We start from the raw sequence: 15,412 nt of genomic DNA on the forward strand, positions 1-15,412 counted from the left end.
CAATAATTAGCACTGGTTTGATAGAACATTTCACTTCATGCATTGAAAGTGTTTAGGAGTACGTCACGACCCTGGCCATGGGGAGTGTAATCACGCTTCATTGAGAACAAGCAGGTCAGCACAAGACTTGTGCTAAGATGGTCAACACATGTGTACAGCATTATTTATTCATGAGTGTTAATAATCGTAGCTACCACTTTCTGACCCTTTGTTGTATTTAGGCACTATACTAAGCCCTTGACCCTCACTCACGTATTGCATCATCACAAAGCTGTGCAAATGATTAAAACTTCCCTGATCTAAAAGGCCTTCTTTTTTTTGTATTTTATGTCCTCTATCCATTTTCAACCAATTACAGATTAGAGGCTATTTCATTTATATATTCAGACATTTGTGAAGGGCCACTTTAGGGACCAAAGACTATCAGTAAGACATGTCCAGTTTTGCCCTTAAGGAGTTCACATCGTGGGGGCCAGTCGGCGTGGAGGTAACATGATGCTGTGGGGCTCCATCAGGATTGTGTGCATGGCTCTGGGAGAGCACAAGAACACAGCATGCTCACAGATGAAGACTATTTCTCAGAGGAGTTGTTTGTTAGTGTTCCTCAAGCCTCCAGTAGGTCTTTAAAAAAAAAGTACATTCAGGTTGAACGTCTGAAAATGAAAATGCCTTTTTCTTTGTAAATTGAAAATGGTTGAGGGGCGCCTGGTGGCTCAGTCGGTTAAGCGTCTGCCTTTGGCACAGGTCATGATCCCGGGGTCCTGGGATGAGCCCCAAATCGGACTCCCTGCTCAGCAGAGAGCCTGCTTCTCCCTTTCCCTCTGCCTGCCACTCTGCCTATTTGTGCTCTCTCTCTCTCTGTCAAATTAAAAAAAAAAAAAAAAAAATCTTTAAAAAAAAAAAAGAAAAGAAAATGGTTGAACATTGGCTTATTCATATGATTGAACCAAAGTAGTTTCTCTCTTAAAACAATCCAACTTGTGGTCTGGTATATGTACAAATAGTACATTTGGGCCATAGAATAAGTGTCTGACGCTTTTGTAATAGATTTGCTTACTGTATGTCTGCTATCATATGAAACCAAAGGAAAAAAAATTTTTTTCACATATTTGGAACTCTTTTCAATTGCAGATATTAATGAATGTGAACAGCCTGGACTCTGTGGTCCTCATGGAGAGTGTCTCAACACAGAAAGTTCTTTTCACTGTGTCTGTGAACAGGGTTTCTCAATTTCTGCAGATGGCCATACGTGTGAAGGTAAGATAAACCGTCAGGAGGCCTATAATTATCTCATGATAAAGCAGAGAGGAGATCGCTTTCTGTTGAAGCAGGCAAAGGCTGGAAGACACTATGAGATACTCATGATTTAAGGCCTCCAAGCATGTATGCATCAAGGTGACTCCTCACAGCTTGGGAATTGCTGGGATTTACACATAGGATAACCTAAGGTTATGATGATGAAAATACTCATGGGTGATTCCATTACTGTGAATTAATTAGTGGAAACATGCAGGACATGATGATTTCAGGTCCATGTGGGGAAAGCTGTAAGCAACCTCCCTGATATAACTCAAGACTCTGCCAGTTTTGGTTCAGGGTCATACAGATCGTCTTCATCATTGTGAACCTGTGTGATTCTTCTCTGTACCACTGTCAGCAGATTTTCGTTATTTCTCTAACATCCTTAGCTGTAGGTTGGTGTATGTTCTTGCCCATTGGTATTTATTATCTCCTTGAAAGGTAACTGTGTTGTAAGACATTAAGAGCGTTGGCTTTCTCTTTGCAACCTCTGCATGTTTGTAGGGATACAGCACTGTTTGTATTCATAAGATTTATGTTCTTAATGATTTATTATAGTTTGATAAGTTGAGGAATAATTCACCTGAACCTTTCTAAAAGGAAACTGAGAAGGTGTCCGTAATCATAATTTCAGTCCATCTCTTGGGAGCACCTAGGTTATCAAAGAAGTAAATTGGAAAGAAGTAAATTGCAAAGGTTCTGTCCCGGGCCTATGATAGAACCCAAATTCTTCGCTCTAAAAAAGAGCGCAGCAGGAACTGCCTCCTCTCCTTGCTCGTACCACAGTGGAAGCAAGCCAAGGAACAGCGACCAGGTTCATCTGAAAGTAATTATTACATTGGGAAGAATAAACTGATATTATAAAAAGCAGGCGATTGTTGAAATTGCTCTCCTGCTGAGTAGACAAAACATTGATGCCAGATTTGGCTTCAAGTGAAAGAGAGAGAGTGTGGGGTGTGGTTTGAGCAAGCGGATTTTGAGGGGTTTGGAAGCCGTCAGAAGTTGGGAAATGGGGAGAAACATCATTCAAGGTGGCCATGAGAGGTTTGCAAGGATTCCGTGGTACAGTGATTCGAGTTTTACCTGGATCTTATATTTAGACCTTGAGCCTAGAGTTCTTACGAAAGACCCTGCGTGAATACATCCATTGTTCTGCAGAGACGGCGGCATTCCCTGGCAGAGGGTCAGGGTGCTAGCCCATCTGAGTCACTGATGACACCAATGGGCAGAAGGCACATTTCCCCGCATTCCAGAAAAATGCAGGCCTGATTCTTCATTTGGGTCTGAAACATGGATTAGAAGGGCTTCCTTCCCTGAAAAATGGCCCATGTTATAACTACCGACGGTGGTGCCATGCAGAAATGATGTTCAGAAAAAACTGCAGGTCACCTCACATGCTCACTAGCGAAAGTTATTGTTCCAGAAGACTATACCAATATAAATACTTCCGCATCCATTTTGTCTTTTGTACTTAAGCGATTTTCTTTTAATTCCGTGTCTTTTTAAATACTGATTTCTTTTTTTTTACTGATTTAAAAATACTTTTTAAATACTGATACAGTCACTGTAATTTACCTGCAGTTCTAGTTCTGTCAGGCATCTACTTGGCAAAGACTTGAATTTTAAAATGTGTTTTTAGAAAACTTCTAGTACTTTGTAAATGACACTATTTAGTATACTTTCTTTGACACTTGGTCCATATTTTTTTACTCTAGAAACTGGACAATTTTATAAGTAGTAAAATGGGTAATTTAGAATACTGTGCTGATATATGGCAGTATAACTAGAGATCTCCCTAGGCATGTTATTCTCTTTCTAGAAGAAGCTGTGCAAAGCTTTCATTTTTTATGGGCTTACTCCACTGCATTAAACTGGTCCAAATTTTCCTTTGTTGGACTTAGCCTGAAACCTGTGACAGTAGCAGAATGTCCTGATTCTACCCCTGGCTGTGGTGTAGGATGAAGCCAGCCCATGTGATCAGGGTTTAGCTGTGGAACTGATGTGCATAGTACTTGAGTTAACACTGAGAAGTGACTGGCTCTCTTCATGCCCTCCCACCAGCTTATTTCTGAACCTTGGGTTTAGGCAGCTGGAGACTTGAGGACACAGGGCTGGGATAGCCTGCCCTACACTGGGCTACCTGCATCCCTCCCAGATGAGGGAAGGAGGGCCCATCCCTGATTTCCAGTGGCTTCGCTGGTATCCGCTCCCAGTTACTGAGCCACAGTGGAGAGGCATACTCCATCAGCATAAACTATCTCAGGTATCAGGTAGCATGGCAGATTGTATAGAAATAAAAACAGCACCACTGCATCCTTCCTTCCCCTTCTGTGTGTGGTGTTCTGGGAACATGTACCTGATAGAGGAAGGAGGAACACCTTGATTCTCCTACCGGACATGAAGAACAACAGTGTTCTTTGAAATTCAACTGGAGTAGAGTGGGAAGTATGTGGCGGGTGAGCTGTTAATTCATCTATTCATTTACTGAGTGCCTGTCTTGTGCTGGGCAAAACACAGCTCTTGTCCACTTGGAACCTACCTTCCAGGAGCGGAATCTGGGATAAATAAGTAAATTGTACATACAGAAAATTATCTTTTTGCCTTTAAACAATATAACATAGTTATGCTTTAGGGATATAAGTAAATACAGGTTATTTGGGTGCCTGCGTGGCTCAACCAGTTAAGCGTCCGACTCTTGATTTTGGCTCAGGTCATGATCTCAGGGTTGTGAGATCGAGCCCCATATATTGGGCTCCGCACTGGGTGTGGAGCCTGCTTAAGATTCCCTTTCTCTTTCTATCTCCCCCCCCAATAAATAAATAAGCACAGGTTGAAACATGATATGCAGGTCAGGTCATTTTTCACCCATCTCACACATGGGTGTTGGAAAAGTGCAGGGAAACTGGACTCTTCTGATGGACTTCCTCTTCTCTGCTTCCCTTTCTTCCTAGAACTGTGGTTCATCTCCTGCCGCCACCTCTGTGTCCTTTAGCTAGAGTGTTTATCTTGTGTAGAAAAGCAAAGGAAACTTTTTACCTCTTTCACTAAGTTCAGTTTTATGTCCCAATTTATCTTATTCATGTGTTTAAAAAATCACAGTTCATTTGCTCTTTTAGTTTTTTGTTGTTGTTGTTGTTGCTGAGCTTTAACTCATGAAAAATATTTATCATCCCATGTGTAAACTGACCCAGGGTTTGGGTTCATCCTCGACAGCAGAATGTGTGTGAGTGTGAGAGTAGGGAAACTTGTAGCCGTCAGAGTCCTAAGTGTCACACGTCTGTCCCCTGATGCCCGCCCCACCAAACCAGCCTCTTACTTGGCATCATGCCATGCGTGGGTTTTTGCATGCTGCTCTGGCCAGCGGCCGTGGTGCTCTCTCAGTTGGGCATCCAGGTTGAATGAGTGTTTATACAACAACAAGTGCAGCTGGGGACATCGGACATGTCTAGACCTCACTGCTTTCCAGTCTGTTCACACCTTAGAATGGCCACGCTGATCTAGCAGGAACCTAAAGGAGCCCAGCAACACGGCTCTGGTGGCTTACAGAACCTGGTTAGTCATGGCTAATTAGGCCTCCAAACCATGGCCAAAATCCCTCCCTGAAGCCTTGTCTTTTAGAAAGCATCCTCATTCATTCATTTGACAAATATTAAGCGTATGCTAGGTGCCAGCCACTGTTCTCGGTACGGGGACTATGTCAGTGAACAACAACAATTCCTGCTTTCTCATAAACTACATAATAGGCTAGAAAGACAGAAACCCTGTGGGAACAGGAAGTAGAGCAGGGTGAGGGAGATCTGAGGGCTGGAGCAAGGAATGGAAAGCTGCTACCTTACTAACTTGGGTGGGCTGAGTTGGCCATTCTGCCTCCGTATTGAGAGAAATCAGAGAAATTTTGTGTCTGGGTAACAAGTGAAGCCTTATCAGGTACCCTTTTTTACACTGGTCATCCCCTGGCAGAGGGATAATAGCTTGTCAATAAATAGACCGGAGGGCATGAGATTGTCTGCTGAGGGCCGTTAGCCTCTTGCCCACATGAATTCTCTTTCGGCGGGGGAGTACAAATCAGAGTCCATCACCGAGAGCAAACCCTAATGTAAACTATGGACTTGGGTTGATAATAACGTGTCAGTGTATGTTCATCAGTCATAACAAATGTTCAGGGATGTTGATAGTGGGGGAGCCTGGGCAAGAGGATGGGGAGTTGGGGAGACAGGAGGGACATGGGAACTTTCAGTGAAATTTTACTGTGAACTTGAAACTGCTCTTGAAAATAACCTTTGTTTTTAGAAGTCAGGCATTTCTAGAATTCCCTGTTTATCATAAGAAAGGAAAAATCGGGCGCCTGGGTGGCTCAGTTGGTTAAATGACTACCTTCAGCTCAGGTCATGATCCCAGGGTCCTGGGATCGAGTCCCACATCGGGCTCCCTGCTCCTTGGGAAGCCTGCTTCTCCCTCTCCCACCCCCCCTGCTTGTGTTCCCTCTCTCGCTGTGTCTCTCTCTGTCAAATAAATAAATAAAATCTTTAAAAAAAAAAAAAAAAAGAAAGGAAAAATCAAAACCCTTAATTTTAATTCTGTATTCTCCTATATTTTCCTCCCCTGGATATTATTTCTTGCTTTTTAAAATAATACCTCAGACAGGCTCTGTGATCAGAAGCTTCTGCTCCCACTTTCAAGACAATTCTAATGCTGTTTCAGAATTTGACAACTAAAAAGATTGGAAGAAGACCTCTTATAAACATGTAGCCTGAACACTGAATCCCAGCATATTCAAAGAATCCAGCCCTGTTGTTAAATAGCTCTAGAGATTCTAATCCTATAACTTTTTAGGGTATCTTCTAAAAACTGCTTCTTGCTAACTCACTCATTGGAAAGGGAGAACGTAATCAGAGGCAAGTGGTCAGGATGGCTGACCTCCTGAACTTTACTGAGAACAGTGATATCAGAAAGACTAAAAGAGGGGCGCCTGGCTGGCTCAGAGGAGCCTGTGACTCTTGATTTCAGTGTTGTGAGTTCGAGCCCCACATTGGGTGTAGACATTACTAAAAAAATTTTTTAAAAGCCTAAAGAAGTTAGGTTTAAACTCTGAGGCTAATTTTGTGTTCTTTGGAACCAGAAAGTACGGGTAAAGGCAACTTTTGCCAAATCGAAGAAATAAAAACTAATCTGAAGCAAGCATGGTTTTGTTTTCAGAATATTAGGTGCATTTTCTACTGAGAAGTATAGAAAGAAAGTATAAAACCATTGCTGACATTGAGCCAAGGCAGTTGGTGGCTTTGTGGCATGGAGATATAACTTCATATCTATCACCAAGGAGAAAATATTTTTTAAAATGATTTAGTCAAAAAAAAAAAAATAAAATGATTTAGTCAAGTAGGATGTAATATATTACATCTGGCAACTTGGCCCAAAGAGCTTTAGGTTTTTTGGGGTTTTGTTTGTTTTTTTTTAGTTTTTGTGTTTATTTTTTTTTTGTTTTTTTGTTTTGGGTTTTTTTTTTTTTAAGTAGCTTTAGGGTCAGAAATTGAAAAACCTAGTAAGAGAATACAACCCGAGTGTTTCTTTTCTAAAGAAAAAGAACTTAGGTTAACAATAAGATCCTTTTCCCCCCCACATGTAAAAAAGGAAAAGGATCCTACAACATTTCAGGTAAAGAAGGGAAACGGCTTCCTGCTATAAAGGCTACTGTGCTTCACGCTCACTCCTCCCGTGAATGTATTTCTGCAGAAGTGAGTGAAAATGGATGTTTAAATCATTAGGGAGAAGGCTGAGGAAATTTTGCTGGAATAAGCTGCTTTTGGATCTGGAATACATATTTTCCATGCATTGCTTGATTGTCTTCCATATATCAACATTTTTATAAAGAAATTCATAATAGTAGCAGAGAAATTCAAGAGCTCTTCCTAAGCCTTTTATCACTGCTGACCTTTTAAAACCCCAGAGCTATGGAAAATCATCTGTTCATAGACAGAGAAGTAAACACTTTCCTTGCAGCCAAAAAATAGACATGGAACTGCCAGAAAGTGAAGTCTGCAGATAATGAACTGCCCCCTCCACCATCTACTGCCACCCAGCGCTCTGCCAGGGCATCAGGCTTCCTGCATCTATTTTGGTGAATCTTTTGATGTCCTCCACAAGCAGAGTACTTAATAGGTCATGGAAGATTGTTGTGAGTAGTATTTTTATACATTAGGCTTCAGTTGTAATATCTAATACATTGATTCCAGAATTGGTTATTTGTTAGGCATCCAGCTGATGGACTGTTCCGTGGTGGTCTTGGACTCCCAACATGAGTGGACTGGAGATTCTTCCTATAGTTGATGTCATGACCTTATTAAAATTCTCATTTTAATGCTATATATATATATATATATATATCAATAATAATATGCAATAATAATATGCAATATATATAGCAATAATAATAATAATAGCTAGCATTTGTTGAATTCTTCTTGTGAGCCAGGCACTATGCTAAGTGCATTGTACCAGTTTTCTCATTTAATCTTCATGACAAACCTATGGGTAGGGTGAGTATTAATCGGAATGTTTTTGGCTGCAATGAACAACTTAAAACAAGGAAATTTATTATACTAAGAAGTGTAGAGATGGTCACCTCTTCTCTGTTAGAGGTCTTTATTCAAATGTCTTTTTCTCAGGGAACGCTTTCTGGCCACCCTTTCTCACATTCACCCTCTAATATTTCCTGTTCCCCCCTTTGCTCTTTTTTAACCACCTTATTCTCCTTCTTTCTCTTGTTGTTTATCGTCAGACCCCATTCCTGGACACTAAGGCTGATGAGGCCTTGTGATCGGTCTTGTTCACAGCTGTATGGCATTGTGAATAATTAGGGCACAATAAACAGTGCGTGAATGAAAATGTAAAGAGGGGGTCTGTAACTCATCCTGGAATATCAGGAAACCGATACAATAAGATGACTCCAAACTGAGTATATTTTGTGTACTCTGGTGAAGCCTTTTCTATTTTTTGAAGACTTAGTTCTCTAAAGCACACACTGTGTAATTCTGTATTGGGTACAGAAGTGGTTAAGAATTTAGGCTGGATTCCGAGTGTGTGGGCTTGAACTCTGATTCTACCTCCAAGCTGTGTAAACTTGAGGAAGTTACTTAAAGCTCATGTACCTCAGTTCCCCACGAGCATAATGCAGTCGTGGAGTCATTGTAAGAGTTAAATATATTGATGTGTGTTGACAAGTATCAACTTAGAATAGAGCCTGTCCCCATAGATGTGCTCCATGAATATGAATTCTGTTCACTGTGTTAGCACTTTTTACATTGATACCTTAGTTATGTTGCCATTTGTTTCCTTAATATGTGGACATCTAAAAGGAGGGAGCGTTTAACACCTATTTGTTTTTATGTGATCAGTGCTTACAAAATGCACAACATACAGTCAGATTACATAAGTATTTGTGAACTAAATTGTCTGTTGTAGGACCAGGTCTGGATATAAATGAAGTACTATATTATATACTATCTACTTTTAAACCCCAAATTTATTTAATATAAATTATATAAATCATATAAAATATAGGATAGTAACCCATTTATACATAATGTGCTTTAATTCTTCACCCTTTGTTTTCCCTAAGAGTTCTAGTTCTATTCACCTCCTAAGTTGTAAAATGTTTCAAGTTTTAAAAGGTTTCAAGTTTTCAAATGTTTTGTGAATCAATTGCCAATAAACCAAACGGATGGCTAATGCTGATGCTTATTTGCATTTAAACATTGAAGTTGTTATTTCTAGAGATACACTGTCTATTTTCTGTGGCTTCATAACTGATCTTTCTTGGCCTCCTATTTGAATATAGAAAGAGAAAAATTAGAATAGTGAAAAAAATGGGAATTTTTTTTGGCTAATCCTATGTTGCTTTTGGGGCCTAAGTGTCAAAAAGATGAATCTGGGGTTTGATATGTTTGGCCTGTGCTTAGGGCTTTCTCCCGGTCCTCATTGGCAGTACCTCTTAGTGTTAAGAAAGACTATATGAAAAGAGAAAATGTACAGTGTGACTCTAAAGTTAGAAGAAGATGTTTATTTTTTTGAAAATCTTGGTTGTAAAAATGTACAGCTATTAAATTAATGCAAGATAATCCAGTGGTTATAAATAAATATATTCAGAGAAAATAGTGCATTTCAAAAATTTTATAGTGTGTAAAAAAAAAACCACAAAATATATTTCACACATTATCTTTTGCAAGTAATTGTGTTAGAAATATGCAGTTGAAGTCCAGCCTCTTTTCCATAAGTATCTAAGGAAATTTTTCTGAATGGCATGGAATTTCTTCCCCATGGAGAATTTATTCAAATACTTTACTTTTTGTGGTAGTCCATTATATAACAGTAAATTAGGATGATTCTTTACCTTCAGGAGCAGAGAAGCTTTTGGTTTTGTTTTGTTTTTTTAAAGCTTTCTTCTCATTTCTTCCCTTCACGTTTTTAGGAATGTTTCTTTTCTGTAGCAGATTTAAATCCTTCTCATTGAACTTTTCCAGTTTTTATATAAAATTCTGTCAGTCCATATTGGGGACAAATGGCTTTTTGAATTCAGAAATACTCTGTGATCCTCTTTTTCTCAAAAGAAGCATAAATGCTTTGTGTATACAGGTTTAGCTTTTGTCCAAAGAAAAAGTGTTTTTTTTTAAAGATTTTATTTATTTATTTGACAGAGAGAGACACAGCGAGAGAGGGAACACAAGCAGGGGGAGTGGGAGAGGGAGAAGCAGGCTTCCCACGGAGCAGGGAGCCTGATATGGGGCTTGATCCCAGGACCCTGGGATCATGACCTGAGCTGAATGCAGACGCTTAACGACTGAGCCACCCAGGTGCCCCAAGAAAAAGTGTTTTATGTCACGTTGAAAATACCCTGCTTTTCAACTTGGTTCAAAATTTTTCCCGTAAGTGTCACAGATGCTTAGTTTTGGATTTTAACCGGTAATATTGGGATTTTTTATTGTAATTGCACAAACATCTGGCACACACAATGGCTTCCGCACGCAGCACCTCCGCCCCACCCTGTGCCCTGGTTCTCTGAGAGGGCAGCTAGGCGCCTGGGGCACACTGCAGGCTCTTGAACCTGTCTCCTGACACATGCCCTCTCCAGCTCCGGAAGTAGAGCCTTGTGAGCTCCCTCCGTGAGGAAACCGGAGACACAGAGCATTGCCCCCATTTTCTTGGTCTTTCACTGCATCAACTTGTTAATACAATTTGAAATGTAAAAGCTGAAATACTCTTCTTGGATTTTTTAAAAGCAATGAATCTAAGATGATTTCGTTCTTGAGGATTTTCATTCTTTACCTCATTTTGGATAATGAAGAGATAATCTTCTGTACCTTCGTCCCACTGCATTGTTGTTAAAAACCTAATGCAAGTGAGAGTCAAGGACATAATTTAAATACTTGAAAAATTCTTAGGACTCTCTTGGGTGGTCAAACAAAACCACAAAATTTAAAAACTTACTAATTTTACATTTTACCCCCGTGTAAAAGGATGTTTTACTAGCTGTGTTTATCTTTAAACTTATGCAAGGACCATGTGGAGTGGGGAGAGAGATGGTAACTGGGACCCACTCGTAGTGGTTCAGGTGGGCTCTTGGGAGGGAGCAGAGCTGACGAGGGCTCTGGTTCAGATCTAGTGTCTCATCATTAATGCTTAACAATCAAATATGACCTCCCCTTCGAACATTAAATGTGTCTCCCATGTTTAAATAGTCATAATTCCTAAGTTAGATATCCTAGAATATTAGAATTCTAGTCTGTTCTGAATACAGAGCAATGCTGTTATAATCTTAAGTAAATTATTTTAAAAATTCACTCCATAATAATGGGGCGCCTGGGTGGCTCAGTCGTTAAGTGTCTGCCTTCGGCTCAGGTCGTGATCCCAGGGTCCTGGGATCGAGCCCCGCATCGGGCTCCTGGCTCGGCCGGAAGCCTGCTTCTCCCTCTCCCACTCCCCCTGCTTGTGTTCCCTCTCTCGTTATCTCTCTGTCAAATAAATAAATAAAATCTTTTAAAAAAATGACTATTCGGGGTGCCTGGGTGGGTCAGTCGTTAAGCGTCTGCCTTCGGCTCAGGTCATGATCCCAGGGTCCTGGGATCGAGCCCCGCATCGGGCTCCCTGCTCCGCGGGAAGCCTGCTTCTCCCTCTCCCCTCCCCCTGCTTGTGTTCCCTCTCTCACTCTGTCTCTCTCTGTCAAATAAATAAATAAAATCTTAAAAAAAAAAAAAATTCACTCCATAATAATTCTCACCTCTACAAGACAAAAATATAGTAGCATATTTGGGACAGAGAATCACATAATTAATGCCCTTGACTTGCAGTGGGTCACATAAAAATGTAGTTACATTTTTAAGGAAGGCTGTTGTGTCACATATATATGCTCTCTTATTTCCACCTGTGTTCCTATTTAAAAAAAAATAATGACTTTATTTTATACTTGGAAGAGATTAAATTTCACAGTATTTGATTGGCTTATTATGGACAGATAGGGAGTGGTGATCAGGATTACTATTCAGAGTCTCCTAATATTTTAGTCTGATATATACCTCTTACCAATGAGGAAGAGAGAGAGAAAGAAAATGGACTTTTGAAATGGTTAAGATGGTCTTTAACCAGGAAATAGAGCAGTGTGGATTGGCTTTTCTTTTTAAGTAAACTTTGTAATTGCTTAAAATACATGAGAGAAAAGTGCATGAATCATAAGGGTACAGCTTGATGAACTTTTACAGAGTGAGCACACTTGATAATGAGCCCCCTGAACCCTCCCTCAAGCTTCTTCCTAATTTTTAACCCACTCCCCTCCCCATTACCCACACAGAGCACTATTTTGTCTTTGTTACGGCTTTGTTTTACCTGTTTTTGAACATCTTACTGGTGGAAGCATACAGGAGGCACTGATATGTGTCTGACTTCTTTCATATAACATTATGTGTGCAAGCTTCATCTATGTTCTACGTAGCAATGCTTCATCTTCATTGCTGTGTGGCATTTCATTGTATAAATATACTACAATTATGTATCCATTCTACTGTTGATGGGCATTTGGGTTGCCTACAGTCTGGGACTTTTGAGAATAAAGCTTTCATGAATATTCTTGAACATGCTTTTAGTGGAAATAATCACTAATTTCTTGTTGGATATTACTCAGAAGTGTAATCTCTAGGTCCTAAAATACATGAACGTCTCGGTTTCATAGATACAGCCAGTTTTCAGAGTCCCAGTTTACACAGCCAAGAGCTACTTCTGAGCCTGTCAGTTCTACATCCTTGCTAACCATTGGTATTGTCATTTCTTTTCAAGGTTTGCCTTGCCTTAGTAATGGATCTCTCTGTCATGGTGTCTGTCAATTTGCATTTCCTTTGTGAGGGTTGTTGATGTTCAACAACTTTTCATACCCTTATTAGCTTTGTGGGTATCATTTTAGTTATCTAATTCTGCATAACAGACCTCTTCAAAAATGAGATGCTCAATACAACTGTCTTAACCGTAAGTTGAAATGAAGCCAAGTTCTTAATTTTAATGAAGGCCAATGTTTTAATTATTTCATTTGAGATCAGTACTTTCTGTGTCTGTGGTCTTTGCAAACCCTAAAGTCATTATGATACACTTTAAAAAAAAAAGATTTTATTTATTTATTTGAGAGAGAGAGAAGGAGAGAGCAAAGGCCAGGGAGAGAGGCAGAGGCAGAGAGAGAAGCAGACTCTCTGCTGAGCAGGTAGCCCACCGTGGGGCTCAATCCCAGGACCCTGGGATCATGACCTGAGCTGAAGGCAGATGCTTAACCAACTGAGCCACCCAGGCACCCCTATGTATACTTTCATATTTTCTTCTAAAAGCTTTATTGTTTTATATTTTACATTCGGAATCTGTAATAGCACTGAAATTGTTTTGCATGTATGGTGTGAAATAGAGGTCAAGATTTACTCTTTTCCTAAATGGATTCCAATTGGATCATCGCCCTTTTTTGGGAAGAGTACGCTTTTTCCACTGATTTGCAGTGGTAACTTTGTTATGAACCATGTGTAAATATATGAGTCTTTTTCTTCTTCATTCCATCCATGGGTTGGTTTATCCTTGCACTAATAGCATATTGTCTTAACTATAGTAGCTTTATATAAACGTTAATATATGTGCTGTAAATTCTAAATTGTGCAGTTTTGTTCTTAATTGAGATTGTCAGGGTTATTCATGGCCCTTTGCATTTCTATGCATTTCTATATCAACTTATCAATTTATATCAGAAAAAAAAATTATCCTGGGATTTTGATTGGAATTGCATTCAGTCAATAGATCAATTTGGGGAGATTTAATATTTTAAAATATTGAGTCTTCCAATACATATATATGAGACACATTCCTCTATTTAGGTTTTCTTTCATTTGTTTTGGTGTTTTGTTGTAGTTTTTTGTGTAGTCTTGGACAGGATTTTTTAGAGTTATTCCCAAGTAAGTGTTCAATATTTTTATATTGTTGTGACGGGTATTTAAAAGGTATACTTAACTAATGAATCATTGAACACTACATCAAAAACTAATTATGTACTACACAGTGGCTAACTGAACATAATTAAAAAATAAAAATGGGCAAATACTAATTGTTAAAAAAATAAATAAAATAAAATGTATTCTACCCTTATAACAATTTGATTTTTGTGCATTGACCTTGTACCTATGAGCTTGCTAAATTTACTTGTTATTTCTACTAGTTCATCTGCAGATTCTTTTAGATTTTGAACATAACAGTTATGTTGTCTACAAATAATGTAGTGCTAGGTTTATTTTCTTTCAATAATTATACCTTTTCTTATTACACTATCTAGGACCTGTTCTCCAATAGAAATGGTGGTAGCTAGCTTACTTGTCTCATTCCTGATCTCAGCAGAAAAAGCACTGAATATTTCTTAAACTTTGATGTTTGCCATAGACATTTTTGGTATGTACTCTTCAGATAAGGGAATTCCCTTCTGTTTGTGGTTTGATGAGACTCTTTATTAGGAATTGTTTTTAATTATTACAGATGCTTTTCCTGCATCTATTGAAATAATTGTATTATTTTTTAAATTGTATTTTCTCCTTTATTCTGTTCATGTGGTAAATTACATGGACTGGTTTTTTTTTTTTTCTTTCCCCTGTTTATTTTAAACAAGATAAAAGTTTATTTCTCTCTGTGTACCAGTTCAAGCATAAGTAATCCAGGGTTGAGAATTCAGGTCCACAGTGCTGGACCCCAGGTGACATCTATCTTGTTGTGCTAGCTTTGACATGCTGTTCTAAATCATGGTCAAAGGTCGTAGCTCCACTGCCTACCATCACATACACATTTAAACCATATTGATTTTTTTTTTTAGTGAAAAATACCTTTTCATTTTTTTCTTAAGACTTTATTTGAGAGAGAGAGAGAGAGCGTGTGCACAAGCAGGGGGAGCGGCAGGCAGAGGGAGAAGCAGGCTCCCTGCTGAACAAGGAGCCCAACGTGGGACTCTATCCCAGGACCCTAGGATCATGACCTGAGCTGAAGGCAGATGCTTAACTGACCGAGCCACCCAGAATGTCCCTCCTTTGCATTCTTAGAATAAACCTAACAATCATGCTATAGTATCCTTCTTAACAGTATATCCCTGGAGTCAAATTGCTAACATTTTGTTGAGAATATGTGCATCTGTGTTCATTAGAGAGATTAACCTTTAATGTTCCTTTCTTTGAATGTCTGTGAAGTTGTAGACTCAAGGTGGTTCGGGTTTCATAAACTGAATTTGAAAGTGCCCCCTCTGGGTTTTTTTGGAAAAGTATATGTAAGATTTGTGTTAGGGGTGCCGGGGTGGCTCAGTCGGTTGGACATCTGCCTTTGGCTTGGATCATGGTCCCAGGATCCTGGGATTGAGTCCCACATCAGGCTCTCTGCTCAGTGGGGGCCTGCTTCTCCCTCTCCCTCTGCCCCTGCTTGTGGGCTCTCTCTCTCTTGTTCACTCTCTCTCATACAAATAAATAAAAACGTTAAAAAAAAAAAAAGATTCATCTTAGTTCTTTCTTGGATTCCTTGAAGAATTCACAAGTAAAGTCATTTGGGCCTGGAAGTTTTTGATGTTGTTTTGTGT

At 39.4% G+C, this 15,412-nt stretch overlaps 1 protein-coding gene across 12 annotated transcripts in view; it reads left to right on the top strand.

Annotated features, from left to right (window-relative positions):
• Positions 1 to 15,412, top strand: part of LTBP1 (latent transforming growth factor beta binding protein 1) — a 395,639-nt gene that overhangs the window by 316,657 nt on the left and 63,570 nt on the right. For all 12 annotated transcript variants that reach the window (XM_064572096.1, XM_064572092.1, XM_064572089.1 and 9 more), the window contains one exon: positions 1,132 to 1,257. In XM_064572096.1, coding sequence (XP_064428166.1) covers positions 1,132 to 1,257 — 126 coding nt within the window. The remainder of the gene's footprint in view (positions 1 to 1,131; positions 1,258 to 15,412) is intronic.

Source organism: Mirounga angustirostris, unplaced genomic scaffold (genome assembly GCF_029215605.1).
Source record: "Mirounga angustirostris isolate CCGP_5_RB_7025 unplaced genomic scaffold, mMirAng1.0.hap1 SCAF_10, whole genome shotgun sequence".
NCBI classification, from domain to species: domain Eukaryota; kingdom Metazoa; phylum Chordata; class Mammalia; order Carnivora; family Phocidae; genus Mirounga; species Mirounga angustirostris.